Raw genomic sequence first — 25,247 nt, 5'->3', positions numbered from 1 at the left:
TTATCACTCCCGGCTCATGTTACAAAGAATTATAATCTTGAACTGCGATGCAGACAAGAGAAAGCTAATCGGTACTTCTGTGAGTCTGTAAAATATCAAAGACCGGTTAGGAAATGGTTTTAATTAGATAAAAATCCATTGATATCTGTTGTTTGTGCATCCTTCCTGTGATAGACGGATGGGTGTAGCTTTCCTAGTACCACTCAAGTAAGTGCTATGTTCATCAGAAGACATCGCCCCCCTCTAAATAGTGACCAAATGGTGATGATTTGAATGGAGATTTTGGTTTCTTATTCGAAGATCACCGAACCTGATATACTGCAAAAAGGTTTTTTAATTTCCTGGGTTCAAATTTTCACGAAAAACTTTTTCTCTCTCGGAAAATACAGCCCACAAAATTCATTGCACACTACTCTTACTGTTGCACCTTGTGCAATGGCCATTGGACCTGAAGTCTGCAAGAGAAGGATCCTGTAAAATTGATTATTTTAGCAAATCTATGAAAATTAGGGACCACAAAAAGAAATACTTTTTCAGTATATGTACCAACAACTCGAGAGATGTAAAATCTTTTCCACATAATCCATTCAAATACAAAGGTCAGGCACTCCTTTGACAAATCTGGTAGCGATGAGAATCGAAGATGGATATATCAGCAGTTCGACTTGACAATTAAATCAATAGGTACTTCGATTGTGTCTGTCTGGCTACAGATGACCTTGATAGTGACCTTCAATTCTTTCACAAGTTTCAGGAGAGACAAACTCCATCGATCCTTTTTCCTAACCTTGACCTCAATGTTGGGTCTTTTACGTTGTGTCATTAATCTGACTTTGACCTCTAATGAGACTCTTGTGTCCTTGGCACGTATTTGTCTTTGTGTTACGAATATCTAAATGAGAGGTCATCGGAAAGAAGGATTATTTGTGACACGCATTGCAATGGAACTGAATTACGCTGAAAAATGTACGTGTGAAGGAAGAAAACAGCAGAAGTAAAGGAGAGCCAGGCAGATACAGGAATACATATGGCACAAATCATGTACCCCGCATGTGTGGAAAGTCTTCACAAATTGGGTATGTGGGTAAGTGGGAAATTCTGCCAGTTAAACCTTAGTTGAAGGGTCCCAATTAGCATTCCTTGCTCTTTATGGCAGTCATATAAGTTCACACTGTGTGATGGTCTATCAATTCAGATTACAGCCTTGGTTTAACTGACCTTGGCCAGTTTGCTTCAGTCCTCTAATGATGTTTTCACAAGTTGCAAAGACAGAAATGTAATGCTCCTCAGATAGGCTTTACCAAAATCACACCCTAGCTGTCAAGTTTTTCTTAGGAAACTTAATTATTTATGTATATGACTTCTTGGCAGCATTATCAACAGCATTTGACAGGAATATGAAACTGCATGAGGCTTTCAAATTATCTTTAAGTAAACTCACTATATATTGATTTCAATGTTGCATTTCTTCTAATCAGAATAATATCAATACATACCCATAGTTACTGAAACTAATGGCAAGTTTCCTGTCTGTTTTTTGTTTTGTGGCACATATTTACTGGCAAAGACCTCATGATAGTTTTCATCTCTGAGTAAACAAATTTAACTAAAGCAGCCAATTTAACTGGAATTGAAGCTGCATGTTAGAGACTTGGACCTATACAGCTCTAAGTTAGGGAGAAGGGTGAACTTGAACTCCTTCACCCCCTGAAGACACATTTGAACTCCTCCAATGCAAAGGTTGGAATAGTTCATTATGAAATTTCAGGGTTGAACGAGTTAACTCCATGTAAGGGAAGAGCTTGGACATTACTGATCTGTGTCAATGTGGAGCTTGCATTGATCCAATATTGCCCCTTGGTCCTTTACCATCTGATCCTAATGGTTTTATCTACTACTTCATTGCTTATTCAGGTCTATGGAGATTTCACTCATATCGTATACATAATCAATACCACATCGTCTCAAACTTGACTAGGAAAAGCAACAAACATATCTTTACCCATGCACCCATTAAATCTACAAAGAAAGATGGTGATGATTTAACAAAAAATATTCTTACGACGGGAATTGAACGGAAGTAGCAGGATGTCCGTAAAAATAAATTAACATGTTATTACCAAATACAGCATTTATTGTCTATATTGTAATTGACATGCTTTTCTTATTTTCAAATCATGGAATGGGGGTTTAACTTGAAATCACATGTCAGGCATTTCCTAATTTTCTATATATCAAATTTTCAACACATGATTCCCCTTAAGTTCACTCCGACCTGTTTCATAATATTATTACAACACATCCATTACTTTTGCAAGTCAGACTTTTAATGGGGCTATAACTAATAAACCATTAAAAATCAACAGTAATAAATGACAAAATCTAATCATAACTTCATTCCTATGGTTATAATTTCATAAAATTTTTGCCAAAAATTTCGGTTAAAATTGTTTGACGGGAATGTTTGACTTTGCTGAAGCAGGACGTACAGGTGTGTAACCGTCAACACCTCATCAAGCCGAGATGTGCTTCGGTGTCGCCAGTCGACCGTGACTGTCCTCCAGTGTTACGTGTAAATCACTTAAAACAGGAGAGCTCGTTAATTAGTTTTCTATCCATCACATTGAAATGGAATCTACATTCCTGGTCTGGTGGGGGAACAGACGGGGGACAACAGGTGTCTGTCCCACTAATACTTAATGCTTCACACATTTAACAACTTCAAAACGTATTATTACTCATTCATCCCTGAGAACACATTTGAACTCTTCCAATTCAAAGGTTGGAATAGTTCATTATGAAATTTCAGGGGTGAATGAGTTAAAGACCTAATTTTTCTTGGATCAAATATTGATGTTTGTGCTGTGCCATCTTTAGTAATATGTTTGTTTCATAATTTCAGTATGCCTACTTCTGACGGATCTATATCTACATTACCAGGACTTTTTTCATCATGTTACCTTCCACTTAAACTATTCACATACAATATTAATATTTATGAATAACAATGTAAAGTTTAAAACCTGTTAAAAGAGGTAGATAGTTAGGCTAGCTCATAGAGTTGACAATCCTAAATGAGGGCCCTGTAGGGTGTGTATAGGGTGAACAGCTGTATTCACACACACAAAAAGTGTAGGACAAAGGTTTCACCTGCTGGGACTGTGTATGGAATATGATAGTTTATAAACTCTGAAAACAATGTTGGTAGACCCAACATATCTCTGTTTACAGATACAAGAATGTGGCGGAACCTGTAATCGTATATATATAGGGCTCGACCATTCATTTGAAAAGTTCAATACCAGTTAAAGCAATATGACAAAAATGTATATTGTTCATAAAAATCTTCCAAACGATACTCGAGTGGACATATAACACTGAATCTGGTTTTTAAATACCGCAACCAACTTGTCTGAACAATTAAAAATTTGGGGTTCGGTCCCAAAGCAATGCCGGTCTAAGGAAAATGTCAGATTAGATAAGAGTCATTAATTTTTTTAGGAATGTTGAAACTTGCAATGCTACTATAATCTTGGTCTAAAATAGACTTTTCTGCAATTTATTGATCCCACTTGACAGGTACGTTTACAACCCTATCAATGTACAGGTCTAATATGTTTACCTGTGTGCAGACCCAATCACTGTACAGGTATGTAAAATCACCTGTGTCAGGTAGGTCGGCAATGTGCCTAGGAAGGGGGTGTTTCTAACACGGACCTGTGGTCAGAGGTAATTAAATAGCCCCGCGATAAACACCCCAGCCTTATCAGTGCCGGGTAAACCGCATTTGTTCGATTTAAATACATCCAATTCAGTGGCCTTTCTTACCACTCATTTGACTTTCAACACTGTATCAAGATTCTGTTGACATTGTAACATGTTCTTGACATAAGAACATGTTCTGATTTCACGAACTCCGCCTATATAAAACTGGCTACATGTACGACCAGAGTACACCTACATGTCCTTGTAAAAGGTGATCAATATCCAATTAAAGTTCAGAGAGATACAAAATCAGATTAAATGCATTTTAAATTAATATTTCCAAAAGTCATATACTACGTGGACTTACCTCTGATGTCGGTATAGCGATGCCGACCATCTTCCATTTTACCCTCGAATATTTCCTCCACTCTATGACAGAACAGAAGGCACTGCTTACCAATCGCCAACCAGGCGATTCAAATATTGCATTGAATAATTGTATCTCATTTATCCATGAACACACGCCAGAGGTTTAGAACAATGTGCGTTGGAATAGAACTGTAACAATAGTAGCCGCCTGGCTAGGTCTGTGACGAGCAGCGTACAACTACAGTGTATATATATATACAGGGGCTACTACTACTATCAGTCGGCTAGCTCACCGACACACATCTAAACCAGAGGATGGCCATCCAAAAATTCCAACGGATCATGGTCTTAAGGAATTCCAAGGGATATCTGGTAGTATGGAATGGCCACAGAGCTCTGGGTGTCGTCTTCTGCCTGTGATGCTGACTCCAGTGTCTGTGACTAAGGGTAGCAGGCTACAGTGATGCAGCGGCTATTTCCTATTGACTTGTAATACACAGTTCATACACCAGTTGACATAACCCAGACTGGAACCTCCATACCTGTAAATACTCTATTATCACTAGCTTGAATCTCAACCTGTACTGTACGTACCACCAGCTTCCCAAACTTTGTGGATGTTTAAAAGTTCTATACAAGAAAAGCACTGTTTTTGTAGATAAGACTTGCAGTACACTCAAGCAATATCAATCTACAATCAAGCGTTTTTCTATGACAACTACATGCTTCTCATCACATAAAAAAAACCAATGCAACATCTCACTGAAATTCACAAATTTATAGTCTCCACAAGGACACATTCCAGTCCCAGCCAATTTGTGTTTACTGTATCCATTAACAAGATCTATCTACTGTGAAATGACCCTAAAATTGACCACTGTCCAGTCTGACAAAGATAGCGGCTGTCACCCAGAATTCCAACAACCGTTGATCACCAGTCCCTTCCATGGATAACATTACGGGGTTCAATAAGGGGTTGAGATATGGCTCCAGTCTGATTTATCAAAATATTTAGTCCGTGAATAACAAATTAGTGGGTCGTGTAGCCTGAGGGTAACAGCCTTCTGTATTTACCTGTGGATGATGTGTGTATTCCCTGAATCACGCCTGATTGGAGGCCTATTTTGTTCACAGGTAGCTGACATTCTTTCCCATGGACAGCTCTGTAGGAAGGTTTGTAGCAGCCTTTAAGCCTCACCGAGGGAAAGCCTCCTGGGTTTTGACACTCATATACATTCACATCGTTATCATCTTCCAAGTTTTTCACAAATTTACATCAAATTACAGGTAAACACATATGTATACTGTAGCTTTCCGTACAATTCAAACAGGTCTCCACTAATTGAAGAATGAGCACCTCTTGATTGTGTGAATTACCACTGGTATAACCATCAACACATTCGACAGTTTGTTCTTCAGGAACATGTAAGCATGTATGTATGATGAGTTAAATTGTGATCTGAACATTTTGAATCGAGGTGACCACGATTAGACATATTTTCATTATACAGAGGTGGTTGTGATACGACAATTTGTCCTTATACAGAAGTGACCATGATCTGACAGGATGGAATTTCACAGTGGTTGCAATGTTTTTAAAGTTGTTGCTTTACAGTGGTGACTGATCCGACAATGTGTCATTTTACAGAGGTGACTAGTCTGACAATGTGTCACTATACAGATGCAACTGATCTGAGGTGTCACTAAACAGAGGTGACTGATATGACAAGGTGTCACTGTACAGAAGTGACTGATCCGAGGTGTCACTTTACAGAGGTGACTGATTCAACAAGGTGTCACTATACAGAGGTAACTGGTCTGATAATGTGTCACTATACATAAGTGACTGATCTGAGGTGTCACTTTACAGAGGTTAATGATCCAACATGGAGTCACTATACAGAGGTAACTGGTCTGATAATGTGTCACTATACAGAGGTGACTGATATGAAGATGTGTCAATATACAGAGGTGACTGATCTGCTGATGTGTTGCTATACAGAGGTGACTGATCTGACGATGTGTCAATATACAGAGGTGCCTACGATCTAAGAAGGTGTCATTGTGTAGATGCTATTTGAAAGCTTTTCCATGTGAAGGTGTTGCTGATATGACAAGTTGCTATACAGAGGTGACTGGTGTGTCCAGCAGCTAGGTAGCTGTGAACCTATTGGATGTGTATCATTGATTTAAATCTAATCAGGACACACATGGACAGCCTCGGGGACCCCCATGAACCTAGCAGATGTGTCAAACCTTGCCAAGCACACTTTTCGTGCCCCTGAGCCAATATCGTCTTGACATATGTTTGTAGACCTCTCCAACCAAATATGGCCTTCATGTATTCTTTACAATGAAACTCTTGTATACAATTGTCTGCAGCATACAGATTGCAGCATACAAAGCAACATTTTAAACAAATTACAGAAGTGAGGTTTTTAATACTATGAAATGACCAATCTGATGACTCAGCATTTTGAACCAAAATCTTTCCGACTCAGTCACAGTATAAATCAATATGGCAGACTTTATTTGTGGTTTTTACTTCTTCATGAAGATTTTTAATTGATCCGTTATCATTTCAAATAGGAGTAGTATCCTAGAATTGCTAAATAAAGAGTTCACTGACAAAAACTACACAGATATTTTAATTATGCAAGCTAACTATAGCTTTTCATATCAAAGACATACTTTCAAAGCAGTATGGTTCGTTCCAGCAACAACCTGAAATTATGTTGTATCTGAATTCTCCAATGGATGTTCCCTGGAGTTATTTCAATATAAATATTTCATTTCAACCGGAAACCACTGACGGATGCCGAGTGGAAGACTGTGTAATTATATACACGCCATGTACGGAAAATCACTCAACCGTATCACAACAGTCACAGTTCACTGAAAACTCGTAGAAACAGGTGATTAATATTAATTAGCACAATAATGGAAAATTACTTAATAAACATTCCATCAATGAAGAAAATTAATTATCTTTTTCTACTAGAGTTTTTGTGTCATTAAGGTTTTAACTTACGGTTCTATATTAATTTGGTCCAAATACCCTGGTGTAACATTTACGGCAGCCATATAAATACTTGGGTAGACTTTTATACCTATACAGCGCATTGATCAATTCTTCATAACACTATCAGGTTCACATTCCAATCAACAACACTATAAACAAATCTATTATAGGATGTTTTTTCTCGAAATCTTCATGCACAGATTTATCCAATGTACCAAACCTTATATTTTGATTCAAGCATGACTTGTCAGTTTCAAAAAATATACAGACACACAACCAGTGAAGGAAAGCGACCAGTTACATTGAAACATGTTGGCATATGACTGTACTTAACATGATTTCATTCATAAAAGAATTATCATACCGTGCACAGGACATTATGAAATATAATATATGTTCATTTGGGGTTAGTATACAAGGTCATACGGTGACTGGCATTTTTTTTGAAAAACGCAATGAAATGTTTACAAAGTATCAAGGTAATCCCTTTTCCATAAAGAAAATACGACGGAATAAATTACTGATGAACTTCAGAAAGACATTTTTTATTTATCATTCAAAGTAATCTTGTTCCCTGTAAGCCTGGCGTGGGAGACGGATGTATTTCTTAGGAACTGTCTCCTAGGGCAAGTTATAAAGTAGCTTTGAATGGGAGAGTAGGGTGTTTCTAGGCAGAAGTCCCTCAGGGTAATCAGATTGGTCAGTTAAGGTTTTTAAATCTTTGAAACAGCAAAGCTCATATAAGGAAAAAGTTCTACTGTAACTTGAAAAGAAAGAACAGGGTATTTCTTGGTAGGTCCATAAAGTCAGATTTGATAATAGCTTTATCCGTGTACATAATGAAAACAGAATATCTGACTATGAAAAAAATTTCAGTGAAAATACTTTACTTTGGATTCTCCGAGTGCCCTGGTTTGCTTGCCTGGTTTTATCGTTTTTTTCTAAACAAAGATTATTACCCAATGAGGTCCATAACAAAGTGTATTAACCTTCAGGACAAGGTACTTACGGAGGGTCTCAAGTCTCATCTGGTAGATCTGACAGGCGCTATAGTAAATACTGTGGTGCTCAAGCTTCTCCAGACTCTTAACTGACATTTTGATTGGAAATTCGAATTCCAGTCCAACAGTAAAGATTCTTGACTTAAATCCAGGACGAAGTTTCCAAACACAATGTGGAGTTCTCCGTCACTTTACCAAAGAAACATTTTTTTTTGTTGCAAACTCATTTAAATCATCTCCATATGAAGCTGTTATCACACATTTTATAAATATGATGCTGGTAATTCGAAATATTTTGAGATCAGCATCCTCCCACAGTGTTCTACTCCTACTCAGACAAACTTGTCTGTAACAGTGACCAGTGGGTCCCAAGGGCAGTCCTCCCCTGTCAAGGTGACCTTGCTGTGGGTAAGACTGCCCGAACCCTACACCTCCTTAGATAGGTATCCACACACGGCCAAGGTGACAATGGGCTACGTGTGGTTAGTGTGAAAACAGCCCGGATTACAATCAGCAGACGAGCTGGGACTACCTAATGTTTTAATGATTCAAATTCCTATTAATATCTTCCTTGTCAGTGAGTATCGAGCATATATGTTCTTGCAGTATCAATAGCGTTCTTACCCGTATAGAAAAATCTAACCATTGCACACAAGAAACTCATGAGTATCTATCTCATGAGCAGCACACGAGAAATGAGTTAGAAATGCATGCAAATTAAGTTTTGCACATGAGTTTCAAGTTGGTTAGACAATGCTCACCTCCAATGCACAAGTGAAATGATTTCCTCATGTGAGAAGAATTATTCTAACACAAGCTCATGTCAGGAAATCTGCTCGTGTGTGCGACCTACACTTTTTAAAACTTCTCTGCTTCTCATAAACAAAATGTTAGTGCTGTGTTTTACATGGAAATGCTAGATATCTCTATATAAAACCTTGTACATGAAGAATAACGTGACCAGAATACCTGGTCCAATGGTGACCATTATGGAAGTCAACAGTACAGTGTGATACCAACCTGTCAGTGTAGGAAAGTCTGATATCATGTTTAACATCAAATCATTTCCAAACAATTTTCCTTGCCATCTCATCCAAAAAGATTTTTTTCATCAGCACACAGATTTAAAACAAATTTGTTTCATTCAATATTTTGACATTATTCATTATTCTTCCTGTTTTTTAACCCTAATTGTTTATAAATTTATCAGGACAATCTAAATTTTTATGAGTTATACAGTAATGTGTCCCCTTGTGAGAGCCCCATTTTTTTTATGATTCATGCCGTTATTGATTCAACATGTGCATGAGTGTGCATTACATTACAGTAGATATGTCCATCTTGGCTGAATGGCCACTTAACCACAACCACATAGGGCCAAGGTAACAACCATGTAACATCCATGTATCATCCGACAATTTGTTTCCCTTGATACATTTTTTATTTTTCATTTTTGTAGGAAAATGAATGTGAATGGCTCGTGTAGATGACGACACTAATAACCACTTGCTTGCATGCCTTTAAAAGGGCTGTCTGGGCCAGTACTGAGTCACAGACATCACAGCAGACGGTAGACTTGTACAAGTTCTTAATAGATGTTTTAACAAATTGAAAACATGTCTGTGGAGTGTGTTTATGTTTATCTCTTAACCTTTCCAAAAGAGACTTTTAACTCATTCACCCCTGAAATTTCCTAATGAACTATTCCAACCATTGAATTGGAAGAGTTCAAATGTGTCTTCAGGGGTCGATGAGTTAAAGACACCTGTAAATAAAGGACAAATGGATCTCTTCTCAACAACTATTGACCACTAGAAGGTTCTTACAATGAATCAAAGTCCAACACCTCCCTTTTCCTAAACCAATCAAACTGCCCCAGTGTCTGATAACTGCCCCCCCCCCNCCCCCCCCCCCCGAACTCTATGGGTGTTTAACTTTTCTGCACCAATCCAATGGATTAACTGCCCAACCCGATCTTACAAATACGAATTCATAGACATACCGCATAGTTGGACTGCATTTTTCTGATGACTACCCGACAAAGATATATCTATGGTGTATCTAATTCTACTACAACCCAAACACTTATCACCCTGGAATTTGACAACCGGTATATTTTTGTCTGGAGCGCATCCAGAAAATCAATAGCGGCTGGTTTGTAAATAAACTCTTCATTGACTCTCAAGATTCAGCATTAATAGCGGTACCCAGAAATCAATAGAGCACTGCAGCATCCCTGCACGTCGCCACATACGTTCCAAGACTGCAGCATCAGTACCGGCCTTAACATGCGTTACATCAACAGCTATCTTACAAAATCTGCTTCCATACATTTCATTACCCATTCAATTATCTATTATCACACTTTCAAGGACAGTTTTCCACAACTACAGTCAAGACTTAAGAATAAGATTCCGTGTATTTCAATTCCTGTTTGTGTTCAAAACAAACTTAGCCTTTATTACAGTCAAGACTTGGTAATCCATGCACCCACCGCTGTCACCAATCTTAATCCTGCAATTCCACTATCCAGTCACCAAAAATCCAGCTGTTCCACTATCATTACCCTAAACATAATTAGGCTATCCCATTATGTAGCCACCATTTATCCTAATATGGCTGTCCCACTATTAAGCCACCAATAATCCTTAAATGGCTGCCCCAATATCCAGCTACCAATAATCCTAATATGGCTGCCCAACTATCCTGCCACCAATAATCCTTCGGCCAAAAATATAAACATTGATGTGTTTCAGGTACTCTGCAACCTTTGTTTTTACCTCCGATCCTAACAATTTTATCTCGCTCGAACGCACTCCATCCAGTGTTGGGATAACTTGTCCACTGGATGCAAATCAAATTGATGGACAAACAAACAAGGCAACTATATATATACATATCTTCTCTACTTTATGGGCAGATATAAAAACCAAATTTGATCCGATATTATTATTTAAAAGACCTAAAATTATGTTTGGTGTTTTTTCTGAAATAAGCCCCCACCCATCAAAAAAAACAAAAGCCGACTGACCTTTCCTATTTTTTTCAGTAATGTTACCAGAAACATAACAATTTTAGTTGATTTTTATGTTGACTCTGAAGCAATAATTTGAGCACAGCTCTGAAGTCTAAAATTCAAATCAAATGTATCAATACTCCGATGCATAGATAAGCTGTATATAGGATACACCGAGATGGTCAAATAAGTCACTATAAAGAGATAAGACTTTCGGCTAAATAACAAGAAATGAATTTGTGGTGTTTTAGCTGTCCCTAATAACATACAAATTCTGGGTTGTATATATTAGTCCTATCCCGTTGACAGATTTCAAATATTCTACCAGCCCAATCTATATTTTCATACGTAGAGTGGGAGACCCAACGTCCATGCGAAGAGTTTAGCAAAGTTCTGCGTTACCCAACAGACGGGTTTCACAAGGAATACACGAGTCTATATATATAGAAGAGCAATCAAACAGAAAAGATGACCATGACAACGTAGTGCTGGGTATAACGGCTTTAATCCAAGTTTACATTGACTAGTTTCGACACATGAGGCGTGTCGTCATTAGAATTTTTTATAATAAATATTTAAAATTTTCACAACCCCAGACATACAAGCTACCAGCCCTGGGCATCAAGCTAGTGAAACTGTACACTCTTAATACCAAATTCCTTAGGATAAATACAATACAGACAAACATTCCATAGATCTGTGTGGACATTTTCTGACTTACCACAACAGCCTGCATTTTGATTTACCAGGCTTATTAATGGTATGTTACAGTCAAAACTATTGATCAGGAAACTCTTGGGAACCTCTGAAATACATTTGCTAAAAGAACAGTTCTTTGCTGAGTTTGACTTTCAAAAGACAAGTCTTTGTCAAGGACAAAAAAAAAAAAAAAAAATTGCATTCAATGTACTAAGATTTTTAAAGAAATGAGTTTGTTGAAAGTACAGCTCTTTAGAGAGTTGGACTTTCAAAAGACAAGTCTTGGTCAAGGACACAACTAAGCTTGTTCCTAGGGAAAACACTTCACTGAAGCTGTGGTGTTCAGAAAGTTCTTACACCACAGCATCCGAAATTCCAAAGTTCAGACGGGATCAACAAGACTCCATTATTTATCTACTTGAGATAATAATATGGTAAGTGTTTAGAAAAGAAAATGTTATTACCTTGCCCATCTAAGGACGGTGTTCTCCGTCCGTCTGAGTGGTAGTCGTCGGGAGGTGGGGCGTTCAGGTTCAGGGCTGACGATCGCTGCATATCATCCGGGAAGTAAGGTTGCTGACGCCCATCATGTTCGTCAGAATACGGGGGTCCGTCTCGACTATCATTGTGATCATCTTGGTACTGTGGTGGTTGTTCATTATATTGACCTGTTGAGAAAGTCCAAGTTAAATATATATTTTGTCAAAGGTTATTTTAAGACAACAATTGCAAGTACAGGCAGAATATACTTGCAGGGCTAGAAATTTATTTTCAATACCACTACTCGATTGGGGTAGTACTTCCCAATTTTTACTAGTTCATGAGCAAATTCCACTAACCCAGTATTATTCATTAGATTAGCAATATCAAATTTGAAATAGTCAATCAGGCTATTGGTTTTCAGAACTAGTACTAGTCCAGCTGGTGATTTCACTAGTCTCAGACTATCGGGCTACCCTGATTGTCTAGCCATGCACTAGTCCAGCTGGAGATTTCATTAGTCTCTGACTATGTGGTTACCCTTATTGTCTAGCCCTGCACTAGCCCAGCTGGAGATTTCACTAGTCTCTGACTATCAGGCCACCATTATTGTCTAGCACTGCACTAGTCCAGCTGGAGATTTCACTAGTCTCAGACTATCGGGCTACCCTTATTGTCTAGCCCTGCACTAGTCCAGCTGGAGATTTCACTAGTCTCAGACTATCAGGCTACCCTTATTGTCTAGCCCTGCACTAGTCCAGCTGGAGATTTCACTAGTCTCAGACTATCAGGCTACCCTTATTGTCTAGCCCTGCACTAGTCCAGCTGGAGATTTCACTAGTCTCAGACTATCAGGCTACCCTTATTGTCTAGCCCTGCACTAGTCCAGCTGGAGATTTCACTAGTCTCAGACTATCAGGCTACCCTTATTGTCTAGCCCTGCACTAGTCCAGCTGGAGATTTCACTAGTCTCAGACTATCAGGCTACCCTTATTGTCTAGCCCTGCACTAGTCCAGCTGGAGATTTCACTAGTCTCAGACTATCAGGCTACCCTTATTGTCTAGCCCTGCACTAGTCCAGCTGGAGATTTCACTAGTCTCAGACTATCAGGCTACCCTTATTGTCTAGCCCTGCACTAGTCCAGCTGGAGATTTCACTAGTCTCAGACTATCAGGCTACCCTTATTGTCTAGCCCTGCACTAGTCCAGCTGGAGATTTCACTAGTCTCAGACTATCGGGCTACCCTTATTGTCTAGCCCTGCACTAGTCCAGCTGGAGATTTCACTAGTCTCAGACTATCAGGCTACCCTTATTGTCTAGCCCTGCACTAGTCCAGCTGGAGATTTCACTAGTCTCAGACTATCGGGCTACCCTTATTGTCTAGCCCTGCACTAGTCCAGCTGGAGATTTCATTAGTCTCACACTATGTGGCTACCCTTATTGTATAGCCCTGCACTAGCCCAGCTGGAGATTTGACTAGTCTCAGACTATCGGGCTACCCTTATTGTCTATCCCTGCACTAGTCCATCTGGAGATTTCATTAGTCTCACACTATGTGGCTACCCTTATTGTCAGGCTACCCTTATTGTCTAGCCCTGCACTAGTCCAGCTGGAGATTTCACTAGTCTCAGACTATCAGGCCACCCTTATTGTCTAGCCCTGCACTAGTCTAGCTGGTGATTTCACTAGTCTGAGACTATCGGGCTACCCTTATTGTCTAGCCCTGCACTAGCCCAGCTAGTGATTTCACTAGTCTCAGACTATCAGGCCTCCCTTATTGTCTAGCCCTGCACTAGTCCAGTTGGAGATTTCACTAGTCTCAGACTATCAGGCTACCCTTATTGTCTAGCTCTGCAGTCCAGCTGTAGATTTCACTAGTCACAGACTATCAGGCTGCCCTTATTGTCTAGCCCTGCACTAGTCCAGTTGGATATTTCACTAGTCTCAGACTATCAGGCTACCCCTATTGTCTAGCCCTGCAGTAGTCCAGCTGGAGATTCCACTAGTCTCAGACTATCAGGCAACCCTTATTGTCTAGCCCTGCACTAGTCCAGTTGGAGATTTCACTAGTCTCAGACTATCGGGCTACCATTATTGTCTAGCCCTGCACTAGTCCAGCTGGAGATTTCTCTAGTCTCAGACTATCGGGCTACCCTTATTGTCTAGCCCTACACTAGTCCAGCTGGAGATTTCACTAGTCACAGACTATCAGGCTACCCTTATTGTATAGCCCTGCACTAGCCCAGCTGGAGATTTCTCTAGTCTCAGACTATCGGGCTACCCTTATTGTCTAGCACTGCACTAGTCTAGCTGGTGATTTCACTAGTCTGATCACTAGTCTCTAACTATCGGGCTACCCTTATTGTCTAGCACTGCACTAGTCTAGCTGGTGATTTCACTAGTCTGATCACTAGTCTCTAACTATCGGGCTACCCTTATTGTCTAGCACTGCACTAGTCTAGCTGGTGATTTCACTAGTCTGATCACTAGTCTCTAACTATCGGGCTACCCTTATTGTCTAGCCCTCCACTAGCCCAGCTGGTGATTTCACTAGTCTCAGACTATCAGGCCACCCTTATTGTCTAGACCTGCAGTAGTCCAGCTGTAGATTTCACTAGTCACAGACTATCAGGCTACCCTTATTGTCTAGCCCTGCAGTCCAGCTGGAGATTTCACTAGTCTCAGACTATCGGGCTACCCTTATTGTCTAGCCCTACACTAGTCCAGCTGGAGATTTCACTAGTCTCAGACTATCGGGCTACCCTTATTGTCTAGCCCTGAACTTATATGAACTGATTTCCCCTATGGTACATAACATCATGTCAGTTACAAAGCAAGTGAAAAAAGTCCAATAATATCTTGATTTTCTGGCAAATAGTACAGTTCAAATGTAAAACTTTCGCCTTTTTGACATAAATGTTTTACAATATGTTGGGAGACATAAGATTTCTTTTAAGAAATTCTGCAACATTTTGACAGATTGAACCTTGACGTAACATAAAGCTACTTTGTATACATGACTTAGAGCTTACAAATGATCAATAGAACCCTAACCATACATAAGTAAAAACTATACAAAAAGCATCAAACCAGACAGAGTTATCTCCCCTTATACTACAAGATCAGATGGTCAGATTCTGGTTAAAATTTCTTTTTAATTAGGAGTTCTGTTAAAACATCAGGAAAATAGAGATGGTTGCAAAGGAAACGGATCACTTGAGTTTGAATCATCAGAAAGTTAAGAAAAAATTTAGTATCCAGATTAATTTCAAGTTTTCATTTGATGTTCACCTAGTGTAGAAGGAGAGAATGTGATTTTTTTCATGGAATGCAGCCAGTGCCAGCCCTGTTTATATTTAAGAACTAGCTTTTCTTGCACCGCAGCAAGTGATTTCCATATGCAGAATTTTTCTATCTAGTTTTGCTCTGTCAGGTACCTTTTAGTAACTAACATTTGATGCAAAATGCAGGGAAAGATTAGTCTAAATGATGTCTTTTAGCTACAACTTGTATTCTCGTTCTTGCAAGCTTACCATAGGGGTCTCCGGGATTACGGTACGAATCACTCCGACTTGGAGGATCAATCATGGGACCTCCCCGGGACATGTCCGGTCTGTCCCCTACTGGTGATGGGGTTCGCCTACTATAGGGATCCTCATCACGATACCGAAGATCGGCCTGAGAGGCACGGTAACGCTCCTCTGCTGCCGCCATTGCAGCCTTCTGTTGGAATGGATCATCGGCAAAAGGGTCCTGTGGAACATCAGGAAGGCCGTCATGTTTGTTTGGGCTGTAGGGGTAATCATCATAATTACCAAATGTGGGCTCCCCCTCAAACCGGTCACCAGGAGGTAGATCCCTGTACCTGTCCTCCATAGGGGGTGGGGCCCCGTGGGGGTCATCTAGTGACATGTCTCTGAATCTATCATCTGGAGGTAAGTACTGATTGCCAGGGACAGGGGATTCCCTGTAACCACTCTCCGGCATATAATTATCACCTGGCGGACCTCTGTACCGGTCGTCCTCAAACGAGTTTTCCTTGTACCGGTCATCCATCTGTGGTGGAGCCCCGGTATAAGCACCTGTCTCGTACAGCGGGGGTTGATCCCCATAGGGGTCTATGGGGTTACGGTACGAGTCACTGCGACTTGGAGGATCAATCATGGGTCCACCCCGGGGCATATCCGGTCTGTCCCCTACTGGCGAGTCTCTGTAGAAAGAGTCGCCCCCACGGGTGTCTTCATAGTTTGGCTGGTCCCCATAAGGGTCCCTGCTAATAGGGTGGTGGTTATAGGGGCTGATGTCTTCAGGTGGGGGCTGATTGTAGCTCCCCCTACCTCCTGGAGGTCCCATGTCCCTACTGAACAGAACAAAACTTATTAAATTCGATATAAAAAAGCAGATGACAGATTCGACTTTTTACCTCAACTTTTATTGTTTAAAAAATATAAAAACATTTATTATGCTAACACATTAGAATCAAAAGAATTGAATGCCCAATATTTTTTTTAAGAAACATAAAAAGTTACCAAAATAGTAATAAAATGTCTGGATTGCAATCAAAATTTTGTGCTTATAGTGTAATTTTCTTTAAAATTGGTAAAATCATGAATAGAAATTAGATGCAAAAAAAAAAAAAAAGGAAAGAATATTATTGCATACAATAATTTAATAGAAAATAATAAAATACCTGTTACAAAATATTTTATATCATGTACTTATTCCATATACCGGTATACATTGCCCACTATAACTAAAACACACATGCTATGATTCCCATGTCTAGTTTTATGGTTCAAAAAGCCTTGCTCTCACTACCATGTAAAACTCCCAAGTTCAATGTCTAAATATGGTTCAAAATCCTAGCTCCAATTCCAGTGTCTAACCCTGACCCAAGCCTGGCTATATGGTTTCAATGTCTAGCTCTGATTCCAATGTTTCTAACCATGATCCAAACCTAACTATGTTATTTCAATATCAAACTCTGATTCCCATGTGTAGCTTTCTTGTGTTAGCTAGGATTCACATGTCAGCTAGGATTCCCATGCCAGCTAGGATTCCCATGTCAAACTTCTATTTCCAAAGCTCTGATTGCAATGTTTAGCTGTAAACATTATTATTAGCTGAATTTGTATGTCTAGCTCTACAATTCCCATATCTAGCTACAAAAAGCCTAGTATTATTCTATGCCCTGCAATGATTCTTATAATAACTATCATTCTATAGTCTTAAAGCTATTGATCTCAATCCACAATCTAGCTATGGGATTCTAGAGTCTGTGATTCCCATGCTTTCATGCAAATCTGAAAACATATCTCACTCCATATTTCTAGGTAATCTCTCATTAACTTAAAAACAGGCCGACAAGTAAAAAACAGAAGGTGACCCAAACAATGCCATGCACACTGGGCCATCTGAAACACATATGTATACTATATTTTTGTAAGTTAAATTGGTTCAAACTATAAGTAAAACTTGTTAGTCTGGAAAATTTGTTTTACAATAAAATGGTGGGGAAAAAAGCAGAATAAAATAAATAAATAAGTATCACAAAATAAATGTACAATAAGATAAAAGTGTTATTTCAGGTAAAAATACTTTTCAGCGATGAGTGTGACGATGATGTAAACTCAAAGAACATACATACATACAATGTACAGTGATGGGCCAAGGGGAGACTACTCCTCACAACATTAATGTTATTTCTATAAAAAAAAGCCTGTGGGGGCTCAAGTCCTCAGAAAGTCATTACCTCAGAATTGTTCTAAATCCTGGAATAAGCCTGAATAAAATAAGCTAGCGTGCTGGTCTGGTATCTGTGCTCTTACCCCCGTGGTGTATGTAAAGCAATGTCAAATTATAGATTTAATGCTATAGTGGCGCCATGATATCATTCTGAAATATTCGATAAGTTGGTGGTGGTATTCAACACATCAATGATTAAACGATCTTAGAGAGGAGGTAATGGAGAGGGGGGATGACTTGTCTACCTCAACATGCCTGGGGCTCAAGTTACACACTTACATACACCATGCACACATGCAACTCTGCCATGATCCTTTTTATTGTCTTGAAATGTTTTTTTCCATAATCTATTCTATCAAAACTCTACAAAAATCCATGAAACTTTTGGCTATATATTCAAACCAGTGACTTTTAAACTCTTTCAAAAATGAATCAAAACTAACTATTTCAAAAGAATACAAACACCCAAAGTGAATGATCATCGAAAGCTCTAGCGACAAAACTTCTTCATTTGATATTGCAGCCTGAATTTTTTAATGGCAGCAAAATAAAAAGGAAAATGGCAGAGTTTAGGTGGCTATTATTATTCCATCGTCATGGGTACCAGACCTGTCTGCTCGCTTGGCTGAGCAATAGTTCTGTCTATCCCACAATGCACTTGATATTTTTTCTTTCCTTCTTCCTACTAAAACTCATTTTATAAATTTCAAGTTGCAAAAATTGAACAGAAATTGAAAAACACAATGTTATTAAAAAATCTTTTTTTTAAATCTGCATTACCTTTAAATTCAGGCACGCTTTTAGTTCTCTACTCTATCCGACTCAGATGCAAATATTCATGCAAGTATTTAGAGTGTTTTCTGGGACACTTAAAACAAGAAATTACACAATTCAAACACAAACCATAAACTTGACAATACTACACAGTCTGTTTGCTTTTGAAATGTAATAATCTGCAATTCAGTTTGAAAAATTAAATACACAGAACTCTATAATGTTTCAAAATTTGATTATTTTAAGCTCATTACGGTAACAAGGCTATCGATTATTGTCGTAGGGCTGGCTTTGTGGGATAAGATGTACCTATGATCATGGTGACTATAGGGGTCGTACTGTGGCCTCTGTAAGCTGTCATTAGATGCAAGACTGTAGCGGGGCGATTGGTCGGGGTACTGATCAGCGTACTGATCAGGATCGCCACCATAGTTGTTGAACCTTGAGGGGCTGGGCGGGCCCTGTGCTGGGGACATTGCCGAGTAGGACATGTAGTTGTCGTTAGGCTGTTCTCGCGGTAGAGAGGACACGGAGCCCTGCATTCCTGGTCCCTTCATCGCCTGCAACAAACACACATGTCGTCTCATAGCAAATCTTTGGTCAACAACATTACAGAAACAACATAAATTGATCAAAATCCAATAAGCGTTTGCATACATGATTTTGGCTTCAACAAAATTTACGGTATAGATTCAGGTCAGGTATCGAGAAAAATATGATAGCCTTAATAAGCAATATGAGCAGTCAGAATTGTGCTTCAGGAATGTCAGGGCTATCAATCACTGTTGTACATCAACGTTATCTTCTTCTACTTGTTGTGCCATTACTGTGACTTCTTGACCTCTGACCCTGACCTCATTAGGCCTAAATAAAACATATGTGTGTTTCAGGGTACATCACTCCAAAACTTGGGCAAGAACGGTAGGTATGGGTTTTTTTAACATTTACTACCAACCTCTCGGAGAAAATTTCAGAAACTGCTACCAAATGTCACAAACACTCAACTTAATGTTGTTTCATTTTTGATATGAGATTTTGAGCATTGAAATATATATTGCTTAAAAGCTTTTGAGCCAGCAAGAAATAGCAGGGTCTGTCGGGAGACCTAAAAACACATTGTTTTCAGTCTTAAACTCCCTTTAGGTTGAAATTCTAACAATGTTAGATACTAGCCACTTTAAGGCCAGAATTATCAACAACAGAATTACATTTTCACATTTTTTAACGTAATTTTTTATAGATGCTACACAGACATAAAAGCAATCAATATGTAGTTGAATTGTAGTTGATGATTTGGATTTTTTACATCGGGACATAAAATAGTGGCGAAAGTGACATTGCAGGAAGGGGTCAAGGGATTGGAAGCTTTTGGATATTAGATGGAGGTAAAGTTAGAGCATTACTGAGGTCAGTAGTGATATAGATGGGGACAGAACGGGAAATAGAGGTAAACAGAAGGTACTCACTGTTAAGCTCTGCAGCAAAGGGGTACAGTACATAGGGTTGGAAATGATGGAGGGGATGGAGAATATTCACAGTTCTAAGATGCCAGCTGCAGTTAAGACCGGGTTAGGGGTGTGACAAAACAGGTGAAGACAGGGGTACTCACAGTTCTAGGGTGACGGTTGCTGCCCGTACTTTGTAGGGACAGGTGTGAAGAGTGGGGTGACCTGTCAGCCAGGTACTGGGGGTTGCCTCCGTTTAGGGCGCCGGGGGAGTAACTCTGGTTGTAAGGGTCGCTGTTGTTGTAAGGGATACGTCCGTGGGTACTGTAGGGGTCATCTTGTAGGTAATCCATGTTGTCTTCACTGTAAGCAAAGACCAGACACAAATTAACATCGCTAACATAAAATATTCATAAATTGTCTTCAATATACAACACTCGACACTGTAAGGAGGGACACCAGTATTTTGAAAGGGAAATGTTAATTGGATTTTAGCCATTAGCATATAGAAGACCGCTCTTCAAAATTTCACTATACAGATTAACTGACATTTACTGTAGTATTAGCTCTAAGGCAATGTATTCAGCCTTGTCGTCATAGTTGTACTTTGTAATAATAACCCTATACAGGTTCATTCTGCACATTTTGATAATACCCCCCCCCCCCTTCATTTTTCTGAAGATTGTCTAGTATAAAGCATTAAAACATGTGTGTATATGGGGGGGACAGGGGGGGGGGGGATTTTTTTTTGTTTTTTTGGGGGTTTTTTTCATGAATAGGGAAGAAAATATCTAAAGTGAATGACTTTTACACCCAAATATATAGACTGAAAAACCCTTATGTAATAATAGATACAAAACACGTTGTACAACAACCCACAACACATCACCAGTAACACAACCTATAGGTACTGTATTATCACATGCAATACCCTATCATCAGCTACTGAACACCATCATACACCGACTTCGTCCAAAGACAATACCAACATGCATGGTATACAACAGGGTTCTCCCCAGGCCATTTAGCTGATACGGCTCCGTATCAGCTTCAGTTTGAAATCCTCCCTGCCGTATCAGCTTAATTGACCCGTATCACCTTAAACTGTGAACCGTATCACCTTGTTATTTGTACTGAACAGAAGGTGGTCTTTTTACACAAGAAATTGACACTGATTAAATCACACGGCTGACCGAAGTCCATCAATGACCCCACTGGTCAGTTGCACGATAAGCGTATTGCCACAGGGGGCCTGTAATTAGTGGGGAGGGGGACCGGACGACAAGCCCACAGGGCACAGGTGTCCGGCAAGCGTGCTCACTGGAGCCTAAAGCAATTACCACCGGATCCTTTTAGCATGGTCAATAGGTGATTAATTGAGGTACCTACTGTTGGATTAACAAAACAAACACTTATTACATCTATTATAAATTAATTTACTCACATATGATTGCATTTGACAACGCTGAAATAGCGTGTGTATTCAGTTAGTGATGGTCGCCATCTTGGATTGTGTAAAGTACAAACCGGAAAGGGGAATGAAATTCCGGATTTGTCGTTTTTAATGAAGAAGAGCTCAAATAAAAATGCTGTTTTAATCTTTGATCACATTTACTGACAGCAGTATTTAATATAGTTTTAGAGGAAATAAAAACACTGTACATTTTATTAAAACATTTTCTCTTACAACAATAAGAACTTTGATATAAACTTGTTCATGTAAGTGTTTCCCCCTATAGCTTTTAAATATTTCTTCTTTAAATTATTTTTAATGGGGAGTAAGTAAGGGATACAAATGTAAAGATAAGAGACAAATGTCACAAATGTCATATCTATTACTCAATGTACAAAACTCATCCACCTTTCTATAAATTGTATTTTTTTTCAGAATATATTGCTGAAAATTCAGAATAAGAAACACTTATTTATTTCCTTGGTTTTAATGTTCACCAAAAGAAGTTTGGTAAATAAAAGTAACTTTTTAAACATTATATTACACCCCCCACCCCCCTTAGGTTTGATAAGGTATTATAAGGTATTATATTAGCGTGTCCGTCTTGAATGTTCGTTACAAATGAAACATATCGGCTTAAAAAAAATCTGGGGAGAACCCTGTACAAACAAGGTATACACAAAGGTACATATATATATATACACAGGAAGCAACTTATCAATCTTAATGAAGTATAGGTTCCCCCTGATTAAAATTCCTCGTTGCACAGTGCTGGATGTCATCACACAAAGCATTAGCTGCTTTAAATGAGGTAAGGTTTGGAATTTTTTTTAGTTAATCATTTCATTAAGTGTCGCTGTGATATATTTGACAGTTACTACAGAGTGTACACAGTATACTAGAGTAATTATCTATAACTACGTATATACAGGGTAACAGCCAAGCCAGTCAACATTCCGCCAGCATCCACGGCATGCCAAGTGGGAGTAAACTGCCTTACCGTACGTACCCTATGTTCATAGCACCCCGATCCTCCAACTCACGCCTGTAACGAGAGAGAAAATCTCATAAAACACAAAATCGAAGCAAACAAATTACACCAAGTCTGTAAACTGAATTATTAACCAATGACACATGAGATCATCTACCGCAGTTACTTAGATCGCTGTCTATGTTATAGATTATGCGATGACACAATGACTCAATTATGCAATGTTTGATGTATATAACATTCCATATCTCACATGTTGTACTAACAAGGTGAGTGCATGGTACTACACCTGTGTTTTACCTGTGTAGATCGGCCAAAGGTAAGCTATGTAACACCTGTGTTTCACCTGTGTAAATCGGCCAAAGGTAAGCTATGTAACACCCGTGTTTTACCTGTGTAGATCGGCCAAAGGAAAGCTATGTATTACCTGTGTTTTACCTGTGTAGATAAGGAAAAGGTAATCTATGTAACACCTGTGTTTTACCTGTGCAGATAAGCGAAAGGTAAGCTGTGTAACTCCTGCATTCTTTTACCAATTAAAATCAACTATAACGGTACTCCTTTTTTTTACTGAAAAATCGACTTGTCTTCAGCTTCTTTCCTTACAACACTGTAGAAGTAGAAATTTTCGTAGTAAGCAAATGCTGATGTTTTTCATGTTGAGAAAATTGTAGCAAAAAAATATCATCCCTAATTGAATACTTATATAATTTTTAGATGTAATGCATTTCAGAACCATTGGCTAACATGAATATTTCCACAACGCAATCAGTTTAAAGATTCATAACGTGAACATTTCTACACGGGAAAATTTCCATTTATACAATAACTGTAAAACTCAGTAAGTGAAAAATCTCTGTTTTCAACAGTATGATACTTATATATATCAAATCTACACAAAGGAAGCCGGACAGTGAATAGTTCCATGCTGAAAGCTTAACACTAAAGGAAGGATGAAGCAAAAGCGTCATGTATCCAGAGGATGTGACATAAGGAGGGCATACCTGTGACAGGGTATCACCCCCATCCTGGGTACCTTACGACGTCCACGCCACGGGACCACGGGTGTAGGCTTCATAAGCACGTCCCCATTGGTAGCCGGTACATAGTGGCAGGGAACAGATGCATGTTTCGTTAGCATGTCCCCTTTGGTAGCAGGTATGTAATGGCAGGGGACAGATGCATGTTTCGTTAGCATGTCCCCTTTGGTAGCAGGTATGTAATGGCAGGGGACAGATGCATGTTTCGTTAGCATGTCCCCTTTGTTGGTAGCAGGTATGTAATGGCAGAAAGAGGACATGTGCCTTCAGCCTTGACTTCTGGTACTTGGAAAGCACTACTACACGCACACTAATCCCCGCCTGGCATCACCCTGACGACAAGTACTAACACTGAATGTCCCCAGTACATCGTTCAATCTGGCCAGTCATTAGATTGCTATCAAGAACAGACTCTCAAAAGCTTTCAAGCTGTAAAGAAAATCACTGGTCAATAGTCTGGAAGTCTGGTACGACTTTCTACATCCAGTGTTTCTGAAGCACATTGGTATTCACCAAGATATCAGACTACATTAGAATGGTGCAAAATGTTGACAAACGCTTATAATCCTTCCAATAATAAAGTCGAGGCCATCGATTCCATCACATAAAACAAAATCTATATCCCGAATATTGGAGTCAGGACACATTTAGACTCAAACTCAAACCTTTCAACACGGAGATAAGTTCCCAAGCGAATGTCGGCATCCACGATTTGTGATTGTATCGGGATTAACTATAGTGAAATCTGCCAGTAAATCCAGGTGAGAGTTTACACAAGGTACATCTACATGTACAGATAACTGCAGCTGCTGGAGGCTACAGAACCGACTCACATTCCTGGAACAATACTACCATGTCCAGGGCTAGATTCCATTAGGATCCCTGGCCACTGTCGTAAAGTAGCAGGAAAATCAGTAAGTGTGACCTGGGGAGTCTGTAGATGTTACACCGACCCTGTCCATATATCTGAGGTGTGTACCAGATCGGATGCTATCGCTATAGTTACTGCTCCGATCCCCAGGGACGCCACAGTAACAGCAATCCCACTCAAATCACTTATGCTTTTTTTCTCTCCCCTGTTGCTCCAGTAAAAAAAAATCCACAGCGTCCTCCCCTACATCACAGGACCATGTTTTTTACTCATCATCACTATTGGTCCTGTGACCTCAAAGGACCCAGTGCCTAATCTAACACAAACAAACCATCTATTCGCCCTTAATTCATCAGCTCTGCAATGACTTAATCACACACACATGACCGTAATTTGGGGCGTTTATTTCTTATTTATGTCAGTCCGTCTGGGTAACAGAGCCCCTGTACACTAGCCCATAATGACAACAATGCACATGTACCTCGTGTGGTGTGTAAGTATTGGTCATGTGACCGGTCTCTGCTATAATCTGTGTTCTGATGAGTCCTGATTACATAACAATAGGCTTAGTCCACCAAAATGAGGAATTATCTCATAAATCTGCATGGAAGTGTAGCGAACAGTGTAGCGAACAG

At 39.3% G+C, this 25,247-nt stretch overlaps 1 protein-coding gene across 11 annotated transcripts in view; it reads right to left on the bottom strand.

The window, feature by feature from the left end:
• The window catches only part of LOC110445452 (catenin delta-1-like), a 76,524-nt gene that overhangs the window by 18,707 nt on the left and 32,570 nt on the right, over positions 1–25,247 (bottom strand). For 5 of the 11 annotated variants that reach the window (XM_021490091.1, XM_021490093.1, XM_021490092.1 and 2 more), the window contains 5 exons: positions 22,711–22,755; positions 20,422–20,620; positions 19,122–19,372; positions 15,827–16,653; positions 12,277–12,480 (listed from right to left, as the gene is read on the bottom strand). In XM_021490091.1, the coding sequence (XP_021345766.1) occupies positions 12,277–12,480; positions 15,827–16,653; positions 19,122–19,372; positions 20,422–20,620; positions 22,711–22,755 (1,526 nt within the window). Of the gene's footprint in view, positions 1–12,276; positions 12,481–15,826; positions 16,654–19,121; positions 19,373–20,421; positions 20,621–22,710; positions 22,756–23,705; positions 23,920–25,247 lie in introns of those variants that run through there. The other 6 variants (XM_021490095.1, XM_021490102.1, XM_021490096.1 and 3 more) reach the window with 5 other exon arrangements.

The sequence above is a fragment of the Mizuhopecten yessoensis genome, unplaced genomic scaffold (genome assembly GCF_002113885.1).
Source record: "Mizuhopecten yessoensis strain PY_sf001 unplaced genomic scaffold, ASM211388v2 scaffold2307, whole genome shotgun sequence".
Taxonomy (NCBI): Eukaryota; Metazoa; Mollusca; class Bivalvia; order Pectinida; family Pectinidae; genus Mizuhopecten; species Mizuhopecten yessoensis.
This window is presented reverse-complemented; position numbering and strand designations above follow the sequence as displayed.